This window comes from Astatotilapia calliptera, chromosome 13, assembly GCF_900246225.1.
Source record: "Astatotilapia calliptera chromosome 13, fAstCal1.2, whole genome shotgun sequence".
Lineage (NCBI taxonomy): Eukaryota > Metazoa > Chordata > Actinopteri > Cichliformes > Cichlidae > Astatotilapia > Astatotilapia calliptera.
Genome location: NC_039314.1, coordinates 977,061 through 994,845, shown reverse-complemented (window position 1 = coordinate 994,845; position 17,785 = coordinate 977,061). Strand labels below are relative to the sequence as shown.

At 41.1% G+C, this 17,785-nt stretch overlaps 1 protein-coding gene across 3 annotated transcripts in view; it reads right to left on the bottom strand.

Annotated features, from left to right (window-relative positions):
* The window catches only part of ttc27 (tetratricopeptide repeat domain 27), an 83,784-nt gene that overhangs the window by 1,993 nt on the left and 64,006 nt on the right, over positions 1-17,785 (bottom strand). For all 3 annotated transcript variants that reach the window (XR_003274292.1, XM_026190483.1, XM_026190484.1), the window contains exons 16-18: positions 14,453-14,618; positions 6,979-7,176; positions 3,207-3,318 (exon numbers count right to left, since the gene is read on the bottom strand). Coding sequence is in view for 2 of the 3 variants with exons in the window: in XM_026190483.1 (XP_026046268.1) it covers positions 3,207-3,318; positions 6,979-7,176; positions 14,453-14,618 (476 nt within the window). In the remaining variant the exon portion in view is untranslated. The remainder of the gene's footprint in view (positions 1-3,206; positions 3,319-6,978; positions 7,177-14,452; positions 14,619-17,785) is intronic.

The following is a 17,785-nucleotide window of genomic DNA, read 5'->3' as shown; positions in this document are numbered from 1 at the left end:
AACCTTTTAGTACTTTGGAGGTGCTGATTCTCATTCCCACTGCTAGGATTCCCCAAATCTGAGGCCATGGTCCTCAGCTGGAAAACGATGGATTCCCCACCCCAGGTCAGAGACGAGTTCCTGCCCCAAGTGGAGCAATTTAAATATCTTGGGGTCTTGTGAGTGACGGGAACAGACGAATTGGTGCTGCGGCTGCAGTGATGCGGATGTTGTACTGGTCCAGTTTGGGGAAGAGAGCGCTTAGTGTAAAAGCGAAGATCTCAATTTACTAGTCGATCGACATCCCTACCATCACATATGCCCACGAGCCGTGACTGAAAGAACGTGATCGTGGATACAAGCGGTGGAAATGGGCTTTGTCCGAAGGGTGTCTGGCCTCTCCCTTAGTGATAGGGTGAGGAATTAGGGGCTCAGAGCAGAACCACTCTGCTTAGGTTGCTGCCCCTGCGACCTGGCCACGGATAGTGGAAGAAGATAGATGGATGGAATCCTAGATTCAAGTGTGGCTGATGTTTGTAGCTTTCCCAAAATGTTTTGTAATTTTTAAGTGTCCCAGAAGCCATTTTCTGTACTCAAACACTATTAAACAATGTGTACTTGGACTTAGGCTGTATAGCTTCCGCTTAAACATAAAAGCGTCTGGTTGATAAAACTCTTGATCACCTCCCTGATTAAAGCTGCTGTTGTTCAGTGGTTCAGTTTGGACGCTTTCATTTAACAGTAATTGTTCCACCCCTTTTCCATTAGTGGACACTATAAGAATTTATGCTAGCCAATTTCAGGGGTTTTTCCTTGAAATTTAAATTTTTTACATCATTGAGTGTTTTTTTTTAATTTCACAGATTTTAAATCAGGTCAGGGGGAGATACCAGCATGTCCAACTGTGAGATTAGGTATCAATCCCAAAGGACAGGTAATGCATCGAACGCACTGAATGCTTCTCCACCTAAAAGAGAAGCTCATGACAAAGATCTGCTCCTCCATGCCCAACTGCCAATACTACATGAAGTAACAGGCCCCATCTTACTTAGAACTCATACTACCACATCACCTCAATACAACACTTTACTCTCAGTTTACTTGTGAGAGCAAAAAACTATATTAATGTGGAGTTTTGTAACACTATCAGTTTTACGTGGGTGAAAATCACCTGACATTAGTGTTTTAGGGTTAACAGTAGAATGGGAGGTAGAGGCTTCAAGTTTCTCTGTGGAACCAGCGCCCAGTTTGTATTTGGGAGACAAACTGGGCGCTTACATTTTTTTAAAGGTTATTGGCAGGAATAGATCAGGTGACCCTGAACGCTTACCCAATACATCACAAAAGTATTCTCAGCACTTTACTTGTTTTATCAACCAGATGTTTTTGTGTTTAAGCAGAAGCTATACAGCCTAACTCCAAATGTTGCATGTTAAAGCCTCAAGTCTAACTATTTTTGAACAGGTTCTTCCATTCTTCTTTGCAGAACCTCTCGAGCTGCATCAGGTTAGATGCAGAGCGTCATTGCACAGCCATTTTCAGATCGCTCCAGATATGATCACTTGGGTCGGGGCTCTGGTCCTGAAGCCACTCCACTGTTATCTTGGCTGTGTGCTCTTGGCATATAAACCTTCGGTCAAGTCCGGCCTAGTGAGCACTCTGGAGCAGGTTATCATCAAGGCTCTCTGTACATGACTGCATTCATTTTTCCCTTGATCTCACATCCTCACAGCATGTGGATGTGTGCCAGCGATGGTATTGGCCAGATGATGAGCCCAATTTCCTTGAGAGAGGACACTTTGCATTTAGGCCAAAGAGTTCACTCGTTGTGGCCGGGTGGGGCAGTGCCAGGAAGCCTAGCAGGGCAGCTGGGTCTGATCAGGCTCTCCCTATATCAGGCTGCACAGCACCCCAAAAACTAAAAGCACTCTAAGTAAAAAGTCACCAATCCCGCAATATTGTGTACGTGAATTAAAACTGAACGTATTTCCATTTTGAAATAAGGGTGTAACGTGACAAAATGTGGAACAAGTGTTGTGGATACTTTCCAGATGCACTGCATGTATAATTTACCCTTTTGGTATTTGGAATAATTCATTTGCTGTTTTTATCTTAGAGGATGTAATGGTTCCTCTTTCAGATAATAAAACATTGTAAGTAAAATTTATTTATACAGCACTTTTTAAAACAGGAAGTTATTTCAAAGTGCTTCACAAGGGAATAAAAGCAAACCAAACGAAAAATAAAACACTATAAAGAGGGTATAATAGCATATCCACTAAAACAGTACACTACACATGAATATTACCTAAATGCCTGTCTAAACAGATGTGTTTTGAGTTGTTTTTTAAAAGTAGCTACAGAGTTGATGGTGCGTAGGGGGGGAGGTAAACTGTTCCATAATATTCGAGCCAAGGTTTGAAAAGCGGGATCCCCCTTTGTTTTCAAACGAATCAGTGGATCTAAGGATCTGGTTTGGAGAAGCTCAGTGATATAAGTGGGGGCCTCACCTTGTAGGGACATGAATGTAAAAGTGAGGATTTTAAACTGATATCTATACTCAACCGGAAGCCAGTGCAAGGATTTTAACACAGGGGTGATATGGGAGAATTTTGGTTTGAACATTGGTTTGAAGAGAGCTTGCAGATGAGCAGATGGTACTGTGATCCTGGTAGAATCAGATGATCAGAAGTACCTCTATAATGCTGCATCACAGACAGCATACAAAAAAACCCACAGACTATATGTAGCATGAGGCATTGATCGTTACTATTATTATACTGAATACAAATATTAACTAAACTAATGTAGACATGTACAAAAATCCAGTCTTATTCACTGACAATCAAATCTAACACACAAGTATTTAAAAGTATCTAAAGTATTTAAAAGTGAAGGGATTTGAATTGTGTTTTAAAGAACCCAAACATCACACCCAGGAACATGGCTAACATTAGTTGAGGGAGGAAGGATAAACTGATGGAGAATGCAAACACATTTAATACCTCACAGCATTATTATTATTTTTTCAAAGTCACTTCTGATTGCCTCTCCAGTGTTTAACTCTATGAATCTGTCTTACTGTAATGAAAACATCAAAGGTTTGAGGAGATTATCATCTAAACTGTAATCAGATATCGCTTTTCCATCTCATTGCCATCCTTTCATCTTCTCTGTTCCTCTGAGAAATGGCTGTGAGGGCATACAGAGCTGGGTGGTGAGCTAACCTTCTCCCATGTGGACAGCTTGTTTGATCACCTCCTTGAAGAGAGCAGGTTCTTTCTCCCAACCGCCTCCCTGAACCTCACAGCGATGGGCCTTGGACAGGAACTGCAGTGCCTAGAAAAACAAAACAAAACAAAACACAGAAGCTGCAGTACCATTCTGGTAGTCAAATGCAGCCCCCACTTTTACCCTTGACTTGTTTTAAATTTCCAAACAAGGAGACTGTTGGAAACCAAAAGTAGTGAATAATTGATGGTGATTCACTCGAGTGCTCAAGGAATCCGGTTGTTCAGTGATGACGCGACGAATCCTACTTCCGGGCCTAAAGTAGTCTGCGTTTAATATGGCTTTTGTGTTGTTAACATGTTTAATGTTATGTATTTTCTTCTATTTGATCTCAAAAAGCTCCTAAAACAGTCAGTGATCACTGTTGACCTCCCTCGGCTTTTATTACCGCTAATCATTTATTTAAGCTCAGTTTTTAAAACCTTAGGATGTAACTACAGCCCACCCCATGCAGCAGTATATGAATGACTAACCTCGTATTGTGGATGGATTATCTCAGTTGTTCTCCTGGCTGAAGTTTGGTCCTTTTACAGCATCCTGCCATGCGATTACATTTGTTCCTGACCACCGAGAACACTCACGTTAACTTTTATCGAGTGGAAAAAAGTTAGCTTGTTTATATTATGCTAACATAGCTGTGTCGCTAGCGGTCATGTAGCACATCATCATATACCAGCTAGCCCAACTTCAGTAACCCTACAAACATCACTGCTGTTTAGTTTCCTGTCTTCATTTATGCTGGAAGTGATAACAGAGCTGTACGTTTTAATTTGTTTCCAAAACCCCGCAGTCAGGACATGCTATATTGTATTTATATAGAAGCTAGCTAGCTAACTCCCTGCTAACTTCTAACTCCGTTAAATGTCATAAATCCCGTTTTCATGGATGCCTGGATGTTAAACTCAATTGTTACACCTGGTAGAGCAGAACGCTGATCATTTTATTAAAGATGAAAGACTTTAGACAGTTTTTCAACTCTCAGTAATGCCATAGTGATCGTTTGATATATGGACCTGCAGCGGAGTTTAGACCCAGACACGGCTAGTGACGTCAGACTGAACAACCGGATAGAGGATTTATACGAGACCTTCTGTTAACAGATGGATCATTAGGCATCCAAACCTACAAACGGGTGTTTTCAAAGCCATCTATTGCCACTTTGTGTGGCTCAACTAAATACATGATTCAAGCAGCAAAGTTAAACAACAGGGATTACACTACAGATTTGACTTGTGAGGCCATCATGGTAACATTTTTCCACCATATGAGGTTTGTAAATGTTATTTTAATGTTCAAATGTGTTTTATGCGGTATATTACATCAGTCAGTGGCATTCTGTTAGTACAAGGAACTTTGTATTATTTCATTTTGTAAAACAAAATAAATTTAAGTATAAATAAAAATTGAAGGAAAAAAAAAGCTCCACACCAGTCTGCATCTATCCTTTATATTACTCCGATCTTGTGGCATGAATGTAAAGGACAACAGGCTATTGTTGCTGAAAGCTGCGCTTGTTTCATACTGATATATATACTGTGGCAGTCTCCATTTATGGGTGTGTTCGTCTCACTTTGTTAATGACTGGAACTGGACAAACAGAGAGCAGTAGCTTTTTTCTAATGATTTGCACATACACGCCACACAATGCTCAAGCCTTTTAATTTAGCTGATTTTTTTGATTAATGTACATTTCAAAATCAAGATTTAGCCTGTTTCTGAGCTCAGCAACAACCTTTCCCCCCCCCAGAGATGTGTGGTCCTTAAAAGATTAAACGATTGACATATGATTTAAAGAATAAGAATTTACAATTCTTTAGTCAGGAAGGAGTGCAGAAAGCTGAAGATGTCTAAGCAGAGTGCTGAAAGGCACAAATGTAATTCAATACAATGTATTTATATTAGAGGTGGACCGCTCCGATATTACGTATCGGTCCGATACTGACGTAAATTACTGGATCGGATATCGGAGAGAAATAAAAAATGTAATCCGATCCATTAAATATCAAAAAAGCACATCAAAAAACTTGCGACATGGCGTAACTCGGCTCATAACCGTAGCACGTCGGAGCAGTGTGCTCACATGATAGAGCGGCTGTGTGTATTTGTAGCCTCGCTACCAAACCAGCATTTCATCTCAGAGGAAGTTATCTCACAGAGAGGAATAAAGCAAATGTGTAAGTTCATCTCTGAATGTTTGTAAAGCATTTCCACGTTAAGCTTAACAACCGATACATGGAGTGACTGCCTCTTCTCCCTCCCTCTCCTGCTGCTACTTCCATGTGAAACTGATTAATGATCAGCTGATCGGCTTTTCTGTCGCGAGTCCGTCTCTCTTCTTTGTTTATCGCCCACTTTGCACCAGAAAGAGGAAACCAGCGGCTGAACAACAGCAGCACGTTTAAGCTTGATAATCTGTTGTTAGAATTGATTTAATATCACTTTCTACACCAGGATCCTTTTCTACAGCTGACGGCTGGTAACTGTGCAGGGGCGGATCTAGCAAAGTTTAGCCAGGGGGACGATAGGGCATGAACAGGGAAAAGGGGCACAAAGACATACTTTTCTTTCTTATTCTCATTTAAAATGTCGAGCTTTTAATAAATAATTATCCGAATCTTACACCCAAAGTTTTAATCTGATGTAAAATGTATAGAAGTCCATTACTGTATATAGTAACTGTTAAGTCTAATATACCCTAGTAAGCTATAGTAATTTTCCTTTGGGAAGGTACCATCTGTGCAGTCTGCAATTCTGTTGAAGAAAGATGTTGAATCTATTTAATTATTCCTGAAAAATAATTGATTTCTGTGCATTTTTTTCACACTGCATCAAATTAAAGTTGATTACGTCGATTAAGCATCATGAGGTGGAGCGTGGGGGGTGGTTCCCTATTTTTTTATTTTTTTGCTGGGAGTTTTAGAGCCCTATTGGTTAGGTTGCTTACTCTTTAAAATACCAGAATAGGGAGGATGGAGCAGGTTTAACTTTATTAGATTGATCAGTATTGCTGAACTATGAAATATTTTGGGTGCAGTGTATGTTTTGCATACAGGTATAACAGAATAGCTTTAGTGTTGTTGTTTATTTAAATTTGAGTATAAACTTATACAAAAAGCAGCAAGATATTAAAAAAACAGTTTTATTGATTAAAACACACTATATTGGATTCATATCGGTATCGGCCGATATCCAAATTTATGATATCGGTATCGGACATAAAAAAGTGGTATCGTGCCATCTCTAATTTATATAGCACCAAATCACAACAACAGTTGCCTCAAGGTGTTTTATAATGTAAGCTAAAGACAGTACATTAATAGAAAGAAAAACAAATGGTATGCTTTAATTTGATCAAATTTATCTAAGATGATGACAAATGTTTGTGTTGAGGATTATCTTTCTGTAAAAGTCACCGCACACCACTGATTTAAGTGCATTTAGTTTTTATTAATGTTTAGGTGCCTTTACTTTGGTTTTTTATATAAACAAGAGGCAGGTGAAAATGAACTTGTATGTGAAGTTGTTTCCTGCAGATTTCTGCATTACCTGTTAGGAAACAAACCGTTTGGAATCACATGCTTTGAATGAAGAGCTGGTCTGACCCTTTGTATAGTTGTAACGTAGAAACTGGCAGATCCAAGACTTGTTAGAATAAAAAAAAAACAACAAAAACAAACAAACAAAGACATGCGAGTGCATGTTACTGACCTTGTCGTCGTTTTCTGGGTTGGAGCTGTGGCCGTCACCATACAGCAAGGCATACTGTCGCCATATCTCAGCGTCACTGCTGTGGCGAGAACTGACCCGACCTAGGAGCTCCTTCAGTTTGGACTGGAGGGCTCCTGCCTGCTCACCCTGGCTGTCTGTCAAGTTCTCAACAACTGCTTTCACCAAGATCTGCAGAATCTGATGGGGAAAAAAACAAGTTTAAACATCATCATGGAAGATCTGATTTACTGATTTAAATGTGTTGCTACAACCTTAATCACTGTTAATCCAACCAGCAACGTTGCTCAAGACCATTAAAACCCCAATGACTGAGAGGCTGGATGGAAAATAATGGGCTTATGGGAAATGTGGTTTTCAGTTTTTATTTTTAAACTTGAATTTGTGATGGTATTACAGAAGTCTTTAAATAAATAGAGTTACTAGTCTGCTCATAATTATGCCAGTTTGCCACAGTTAGTACAGTTATTAGTACAATAAATAAATAATACAGTCAAAAAATAAATAAATGAAAAACAAATAACACAAGGAAGGAAACTTCTGCATGTAATACGTCAGCTTACTATTGGAACACAGATGAGTAATCAGAGGCCAATTGCACCAATAGAGTTTCGGTCTGATCATAAACTAAGCCAATCATGACTTTTTAAGTCATTCTAAGTCTGTTGCAACATCTAAACCCATCGAAGTCCTCATCCTCTGTGTCTGAATTGAACAGCTGCGCTAAATCTCCATCAAACATTCCAGGTTCACTTTCTTCACTGTCAGAGTCACTTTCCGTGCCGTGCGGCTCCTCGGAAATGATGCCGGCTTTTGCGAAAGCTCGAACAACAGTGCCAGCAGACATGTTAGCCCAAGCATCTACAATCCATTCGCAAATTGTGGCGTAACTCGCCCGGCGCTGCCTTCCACTCTTGGTGAAACTGTGGTCTCCATCGGTCATCCATCGCTCCCAGGCCGCTCGCAGCCTTACTTTGAACGGGCGGTTCACACCGATGTCCAGTGGTTGGAATTCCTTTGTCAGGCCTCCCGGAATGACAGCAAGCTCACAGTTCCTTTGTTTCACTAGTTTTTTCACATCGGCTGTGAGATGGGCACGCATAGAGTCACAGATCAACAGCGATGGTGATGCGTGGAAAAAACCACCTGGTCTCCTTACATACACCTCCCTCAGCCACCCTTTCATCATTTCCTCATCCATCCAGCCCTTTACATTTGCCTTAATGATGATTCCTGCTGGAAACTTCTCTTTAGGCAAAGTCTTTCTCTTAAAAATCACCATAGGCGGCAGTTTCTGTCCATTAGCATGGCAGCCAAGCACAACAGTAAAAGAAGACTTTTCGTGCCCCGTTGTGCGTATCGCTACCATGCTGGTCCCCTTCTTCTCCACAGTGTGACTCACCGGGATGTCAAAAGTGAGCGGGACCTCGTCCATGTTTGTGATGTGGCTGGGCTGGATGTTTTTGTCGCCGATGTGTTTGCTGCAGTAGGAGCGGAGGATGGCCAGCTTTTCCTTATAATCCGCTGGAAGTTGCTGCGCTACCGTAGTCCTGGTCCGGATGGAAAAATGGCACCGTTTCATAAAAAGTGAAAGTGAAACTGCTTTTAGCCGAATGGTGACCGTCGAAACGCTTCTCCCGCTCGTTCTTTGCTCGATGATCCACCGCTCGAGTCTTTCCTCCAACTCGGGCCACCTCGCCTTATGTCCGCGGAAACTCAGCTGCGTTTTCTTGACCTGTCGGAGCTTGTTTTCTAGCTTCCTCCATTTGCGAACCATCGATTCGTTAATCTTAAATTCTCTCGCCGCTGCTCGATTTCCATGTTCCTCCGCGTAGCTGATGGCCTTCAGTTTAAACTGTGCTTCATAAGCGTGTCTCTTTGCCATTTTCAGGGTTGCGCCCACACTTCACCCTTTAGCGTTCTCATGGTGTTCTCTACTACGTCCTCCTTACATCACACAGGGCGCACTGCGCTATAGGGCGCGCCGTACTTTTTGAAGAAAATCTAAGACTTTTAAGTGCGCCTTATGGTCGTGAAAATACGGTAGGTTTAAGCCGCCTTCTTGGTATGACTGGGTGTAAATCTTATGGCTAGCCAGGAGCCAAAGTCAAAATTAGTACCGACATTAGGCATCACATGTTGACTTTACAACAAGCAAAGGTGGTAAGGACAAAAGCCATCAGCTGGACATATACAAACATGAGGAGATTACAGGTTTCAATAGCTGTCATGGTCAGGTCCCATCTTATCTTAAACACTTTTATAATACCGTATCAACCCATTAGAGCACTTTGCTCTGAGACTGCAGGCTTACTTATGAGTATATAAAAGGAGAATGGTACCCCTTTTCTGTGGAAGCAGTTTGGATTCAGGAGACAGACACCTTCTCTACTTTTAAGATTACGGTAGGCTTAAAATGCTCCTTTTGTTAAATAGTTAGGGTTGGATGAGGTGACCCTGAATCCTCCATCAGTTACTTTGCAATAAACTTGGCGGTGGCTATCATGGAAGATATGATTTACTGATTTGTGTTGCTGCACCCGTTAATGTACCGGTACCACTTTGCATGTAGGGCCTTTACCTTACAATAATAAGAGCCTTGAGGTGAATGTTTGGGGCTTTCTAGATAAAAACTGACTTGAAATTGATTAAGCCTGGTTCTGTCGCAGATTTCTTGCTTTTAAAAGGGATTAAGATTCGTGTTGAAGTGTCAGGGTGTGAAATTAGGTGCAATAGTACTAATTTCTGTGTTGAGAGAAAACAAGAATAACAGGCAAAAAGTTTCTAGGAAGTTCATTTCAAGTTCTATCCAAAAATGGAAAAGAAAATCTCCTCCCTGTGAACAGTAGCTGTAAGGAAATGAATGCATGTGCAACTATAGCCCCCATTAAACCCCATGAAGCACATTCTGCTGTAGATTTCTTGCTGTTAAAAGAGTGTTTCCTTTCCAGCATCAAGTGCTTGCTTATAGGCATTTTGTCTAATTGTTGGGGTTTTCTCTGTATATACAGAGTCTTTACCATCCATCCATTCGCTTCAACTGATCTTTTTCAGGGTCACGGGAAGCGCTGGGGCCTATCCCAGCTGTCACAGGGCGAAAGGCGGGGTCCACCCTGGACAGGTCGCCAGTCTGTCGCAGGGCCAACACACAGAGACAGACAACCATTCACACCTATGGGCAATTTAGAATAATCAATTAACCTATCCCCACAACTGTTAGGTAAAAAAACCCTGTGGGGTCTTTACCTAACAGTATAAAGAGCCTTGAGGCAATGGTTGCTTTGGTTTGTTGCTGTATGAATAAAACTAAAATTAAAATCAAACACTGTCTGATATATCTCTCTGACCTTACTGAAGCGCCATCTCTGCACTGTAGTTTGTGTTGCACCACAACTCAGCCCCTGACAAAACTGTATTCATTTTGAATTTTTATTTCTTTGTACAGTGTGACTCAGTGTGTTGTCCTGTCATGAGCCTGGCAGAGTCTAATGCATAACTTTATGCTAACCTTACCGGAACAAATGCATAGCATTTCCTTTATCCGTTTCCCTGTGATTGGCACTCGTAAGCTTCGTAAGCATCAGGTGTCAGATCATATTCTCAAAAATGTTCTGAAACCCAGTAGCAGAAACCCTGACTGGCATTATTCTCATCCATGGACATGTGGAGATTTTCCAAGTTTTCCACCTCAGTGGGCAACAGAGTGCAGTGTCAGCATCAGTCTGAAGACATTTTGTCTTTCTGGTCATTCATTTGTCATTTTTGCCTCATTCCCCTGAGTCTTATCTACCATTTGCTTTCGTTATGATTGACTTTGAGTTCTAATAAATATGGCTCACTATCAAAATGTAATGACTTGTGGCTATAATAGAACCTAGGTCACAATAACTGGACCATGTTCTGGATTCGAACCCCGACCTGTTAATAGAATTTGACAGACCATTTCTCATATTGACAGTAACATTACTTTAATCTACACAGCATCTGCCTTTTTGTCTTTACAGACACTGTGTGTCAGAAGGTTGCCGGTTCGAGCCCCAGCTCCGACAGTCTCAGTCATTGTGTCCTTGGGCAAGACACTTCACCCATTGCCTACTGGTGGGGGTCAGAGAGCCCGGTGGCACTAGTGCTCAGCATCCTCGCCTCTGTCAGTGCGCCCCAGGGCAGCTGTGGCTACATTGTAGCTGCCATCACGTGTGTGTGAATGGGTGGATGACTGGATGTGTAAAGCGCTTTGGGGTCCTTAGGCACTAAGTAAAGCGCTAGACAAATACAGGCCATTTACCATTTATTTCTGCCATCTACCAGTTCTCCAACCCCCACCAGTTAGTGAACCATCTGCCAGGTTGCACTGCAGTCACAATTAAGATAAATCAACTGCAAGGCTATGGAGCAGAGACTGTAACATCATGTTAGACATCCTGCAAAACACCTCAGAGGTGTGCTGACGGACACATCCTCTACATCTGTTCAAACTCCAACACACTAAGTGTGATTTTAAGAGGGTAATCTGTAGTTCAGTCCGTTTGATGGGATTTTCCAGTGAATTCTTGTGAATGTGGCAGTGCAAGTACATCTGTAAGTATTAGTTTTGTATTTTGGTATTTATCACTCTGGTGAAAAGTGATATTTAAAGGAAAAAACTAAATGAATCGATTAAGATTCCTGTTGAAGTGTCAGGGTGTTAAATTAGGTGGAAAAGTACTAATTTCTGTGTTGAGAGAAAACAAGAAAAACATGGATAACAGGCAAAGAGTTTCTAGGAAGTTCATTTCTACCCAAAAATGGAAAAGAAAATCTCCTCCCTGTGCATAGTAACTGTAAGGAAATGAATGCATGTGCGTCTATATCCCCCATTTAACCCCATGAGGCACAAAAGCTGAGTCATGTGACCACCAGCTCCTCTTGTCAGTAGCCCTTTCCACATTCCATAGGACAGCAATCCTTGGTGGCCCCTCCCACCTTCTGAGCCTGCGATGAAAAACTAACACAAAAAGCACATAAAATGAAATAAGGCAAAAACGTTGCTTCTAAATTTGTTACTGTGATCTAAGGAAATTAACATAGTCTGTCACCACCAGTTATGCCAAGCAGCATTTTAAGGTGAATCGAAGTAAAAACAGACGGGTAAAAATAGAACAGCTATTTAAAGTACAGACTTTCAAGCTTTGACAGACTTTTCGGTGATGAACTTAGGGGACAGTACTACATTTTATTAAAGTAGTCATATAAAAACATTTAATCATCTCATACACGCCAGCACACACGGGCCTGGCTGTCGCAAATCGGCATTCAACATCGCTAGTGCTGTTGAAATGACCCAGTCCAAAGTCAGCGGCACCTGACTTTGGACTGGTTTTAATCGCGTTCCCTTGATGATGATCTGCACGAGTTTGACATCTACATTATACAAAATACAGAAGACTGCAACATCAGCCATTGGTTTCTGAACTTTACCCTTTAAAGCCTTATTTGCTTTTATTATTCAAATGTTTTTATTACATAAAAAGCACCTTGAATTAATTGGAATAATTTAACAAGAAAAAAGATCGAGTAGAGGATTAAAGCAGGAAAAAAGCCAGAAGTTGAAAATGCCACAAATGAAGAGGGATGGCTGTCAGAAGCTACTCTTAAGGAAGGGAAACAATCAGGACAGGCAGGTGTATGCCAAATTACACAGGAACTGGACTGAATATCAAAAGCAGCAGCCATCTGTGAAACACAGTGGAGCTTCTGTCAAGGTTTGGTGCAGCACTTCAGGCAGTGGTAATGGCGAGCTTGTCAAAATTGAACAAGTTCTATGTTCACTGAATTATAAACACAGAAAAGTACAGTGAGATTCTGATCCACCAGTACCATCTGTAATCCAGGTCAAACAGATTGACCTGGATTTAAAACAAAGTTGAACACACATGTGGGCAGTGGGCCGGTCGCGGCTGGCCTTTGCAGAGCCTGAATCTCAACATTATTGGAGCAGTGTGGGGTTATCTAGACAGAGAACAGAACAAAAGGCAGGCAAGATTCAAGGAAGAGCTTTGGGCCATCGTTGTAGAAGCCTGGAGTCTGAGTCAGACTGCAGCTGTTCGGGGACCGAATTCTAACACACAAAAAAGTGGTTGCTATGACTACTTGCAATCTGTTGCTTGATATTTTAAAAAAATACAATTCCCAATTTTTCCTAGTTGCAAGGAGGTTGTAGTTTTGTTCTCACTCTAGTGTGACTGAGCTATCATTAGTCACAGTTGATATTACTAAACACTCCTTTTACAGCACTCCTTAAATGTGCAATTTCATGCTCTTTTCCATGAAAGGGCTTTGGTGTTAGGTTGTCTGTAGGAGATTGTCGGCCATTAATAAACTGTTCAAGAAAACTGTGTTCTGAGAAGATATTTAAAAATGAGGAGGAGGCAAGCAGAGAACTAAAGACTGAGTGAGCTGCTCTGAAGCTGCTGCTGCTGACCTTTTCAACCGGTGTGCTTTTACATCTGCCAACCTTATTGATGAGGCTGACCAGGACACAACCTGCATAAATGACCATTTTGGTTGTTTGAAACAGAGACGACAAAGAGGGACACAACAAAAGAGAGAAAAGAAGAAGATCATGTATTGTGGGATAAATGTGACTGTTTGTATATTTAATTCCGAGGCCCACAGGATCTCTGAGTCAGAGCTGTGATTTTATCCATTCCCATTAGGCTGGAAGACGTCTTCTTCAAAGTTAATTGCTCAAAACTATGTGAGTAAAATGACTGCAGGGCTGAAGCAGACCATTAACAATGGAAATACTACCACTGGCTGTCTCGCCTTGTTTATTCAAAGCTGATGGTTAATTTCTTATTTAGAATGCATCAGTTGCTGTGGAATTAATGAGCTGTGACTACAAGAGGCTTTTCCTTCAGAGTTTCTAAATGACTCGGCATGAGTGACCACAGTGATAAAGATTAACAGTTTCACCTGCTCGGTGTGTTGTGATTGGACAACAAATCACGTTTCCCCGTCTCACAAAGCTCTGAGACTTTGCACAGAGTAGAAGAGGTAGATAAAGCCAAAACGCTGAACTTGAGCCAAGTATTCCAGAATTTAGAGAAATGTATATCTTTTGTTTCAAAAGTTCTTCCTTTCAACACAGACAAAGCTTCATTTACAGAAAGTCAGTTAATTGGTGCAACTTATTAGGAGCACTGCAAGGTGAAAGAAATACAGAGGGCAAAGGGACCAATTCCTGCTTCACAGCTCTGTCTCATGTGTTCAAGTCAGACATTTTTATTTGTTATTTTTGACCATGGTGAGCTAAACCTAACAGATTTCAGGAGACATAGATTGCCCCTGAGAAGCTTTATCCAGCCAGGTATAGTTTATTGTTTGCCAAGCTGTGTCTCATTAGACACGCAGCCTAGAATAAATGTTTTCCCCATTCTACATGGAACAAAAGAAGAGACTAAGTGCAGTCATGTACCTGGATGTCCTTGTAGTTCTCCCTCAGGTCCATAAGACGGTGGTATGCCTTGATGGCTTCAGCAAAATCTCCGATGTCAGTGCTAACAACAATGAAGTTCTCCCAGATCTGCCAGTGTTCGTAATTACACTTAAGGGCTTCCTGCAGGGTTCGAAAAGCCTTATTTCTGCCAATGACAAAAAGGAGAGACAAGTTAGAAGTAGATCATTAAATGTGTTGAACAGAGTTCTAGGAAGTTCTAGGCTTGGTTCATTTCAAAACTGCTTGAGCTTAACTGGCAGTAGAACTAACCAGGTATTAATTAAAAACTCGCCTGCTTTGCTTCGGTTTCAGGCCCGAACGGACAGAAGGCTGCTGTCAAGGGCTAAAAGTCTACCTCTGTATCTGAAAAGCCCCCACAGCCAGAAATTACAAAAAAAACAAAAAACACAGAGACACGAACATGGGCTGGAATGAAGAACTTCACATATTTTTATTTGGAGTATTTTTATTGTTTGTTTGTTTATCTGTACATTATAAATACATAAATAAATATCTGAACACTGTCTGGATGGTTACAAAGTTCTGGGAAGTTCTGATGCTTGTAACGACTGCTGTGAAGACTGTCTCAGCAGGCAGGCAGAGATGACTGTAAACTGGGACAGGCGAGATACTATTTTACAGCAAAGCTTAAGAATGCACTGGATTTACTTCTGAATGACTAAATGACAGCATGGGACACCCTGAATGAGAGCGACTTCACTCATCTGTAATGGCAAGTTTGTCATACAGTTCAATTCAGAATTACTTTGGTCTAAATTCCTTTTATAGACATTAGGGAAGAAAGACAATGGTTGAATATTAATAAATTCCATTCCACTAAGCTGTTTCCCCCCCACACAGATTTAACGATGAAGCTAGATCAAAAAGAAGCTCACAGTTCGCACGCAGTCCTCCACAGTAAGCAGACACTGACACCAGCTGAGGACTGTCTACACTAACTACAGATGAACAACAGCCTCCGTTTTAAAGCAGTTACTGCTGACAACAAAAACAGTTAACTTCTGCTCTGTTTCATGAAAGTCTCAGTATATTGAGAAGCAATAATTAGGGTTTCCCCCTAAAACCTCAGCATGATGACTAAGTGAAGAGCTTTAGGACAGAGCAAGTTTTGGCGATACAAACTTTTGAGCTGCAAAGCACACCAAGTGCAGACTGCACACTTATTCAGAAAACATCTCCCTCTACTAAAAACCAACACTCCTAGCAGTAACTATCACAACTACAACAGGCATAAGACGTGATTTTTGTTCACAGATTTTATGCAATATGCAGTAAATTCAGTACAACTGATTCATTTAAATACTCTTTTCCTGAAAGGGAAACTCTTTATGCCACAAGGCTGCAAAAACACTCTTGTCCCAAACTATCAGCCACAGAAATGACCCTCTTTAATACATCCAGTAGCTTTTTAGTGTCAAGAGAAGGCTTTTCACTGCTGTCCACAGTGTGTTCTTTTGTTGTGTCTCTCATAACATCTGCAGATGGCCGCCCCTCCCTGATCTGCCAGAGGTTTCTTCCTGTTGAAAGGGATTTTTTCCTTACCACTATTGCCAGGTGCTTGCTCAAAGAGGTTTGTGTAACTGTTGGGGTTTTGTCTGTATTATATAGCAGCGGTCCCCAACCCTCGGGCCACGGACTGGTACCGGTCTGTGAGTCGTTTAGTACCAGGCTGCGAGAGGTGAGGCTCGGGTGTGAAATTTATGTTTTTTGGGGTTTTTATCGTTTTTTTATCTTTATTTTTTATCGTTTTTATCGATAACTTGGTTTCTCCTGGTTCTTTTCACGTGTTTTATGAATATATTTTCTTGTTTTTTGGTACCGGTACTGGTTTTATTTTGTTGTATTTATCCACGACACCTTAAAGGCCGGTCTGTGAAAATATTGTCGGACATAAACCAGTCCGTGGCGCAAAAAAGGTTGGGAACCGCTGTTATATAGGGTCTCTACCTTACAATATAAGGGGTCTTGAGGCAATGGTTGCTTTGGTTTGTTGCTGTATAAATAAAACTAAAATTAAAATGAACTACTGTCTGAAATATCTCTCTGAACTTACTGAAGCGCCATCTCTGCACTTTCAGTTTGTGTTGCACCACAACTCAGCATCTAATCTGTACTGTTTGACCACTAATTGACCTTCCATTCAAGCCCAATGACATGCATGTTGGTTAAATTAATTAAAAGCTTTACCCATATGTGCATTCATGTTACAATGCTTAAGTTGGGAAGGTTCAAGTCCATTCGTAAGACTGGTCTTAACATTAAACAACTTTCCAGTTAAATCGCTGATTTTTTTAAGCTGACAAAACTGTATTCATTTTGAATTTTTATTTCTTTGTACAGTGTGACTCAGTGTGTTGTCCTGTCATGAGCCTGGCAGAGTCTAATGCATAACTTTATGCTAACCTTACCGGAACAAATGCATAGCATTTCCTTTATCCGTTTCCCTGTGATTGGCACTCGTAAGCTTCGTAAGCATCAGGTGTCAGATCATATTCTCAAAAATGTTCTGAAACCCAGTAGCAGAAACCCTGACTGGCATTATTCTCATCCATGGACATGTGGAGATTTTCCAAGTTTTCCACCTCAGTGGGCAACAGAGTGCAGTGTCAGCATCAGTCTGAAGACATTTTGTCTTTCTGGTCATTCATTTGTCATTTTTGCCTCATTCCCCTGAGTCTTATCTACCATTTGCTTTCGTTATGATTGACTTTGAGTTCTAATAAATATGGCTCACTATCAAAATGTAATGACTTGTGGCTATAATAGAACCTAGGTCACAATAACTGGACCATGTTCTGGATTCGAACCCCGACCTGTTAATAGAATTTGACAGACCATTTCTCATATTGACAGTAACATTACTTTAATCTACACAGCATCTGCCTTTTTGTCTTTACAAAGGCTACTAATTCCTATAGGTGTTCCAACTTTTCTGGATTACTTACAGCCCCCTCTGTCTGCATAAAAGCAGTGTTGGAACACACTGTGGTGCCATAGCCTCGTGAGCATCAGTTGAACAGTATTGACTACAGAAAGTAGTGTGTTGCTACAAAAATGTTGAGAGAAAGGTAATTAACGATGGAAGAGAGACAGACCATCATGACACTTAAAAATGCAGTCCGTTCCTACAGAGAAATCACAAATAAAGTCAAGATGTCAGTGAGCACAGTTTCCTTCACCATCAAAAGGGACTCAGAAACTCTGACAGGAAGAGGTCTGGCAGACCCAACGCCACAAATGAATCTGAGGACACGTTTCTGAGAGTTCACGGGACAATGGCTTCAAGTACAG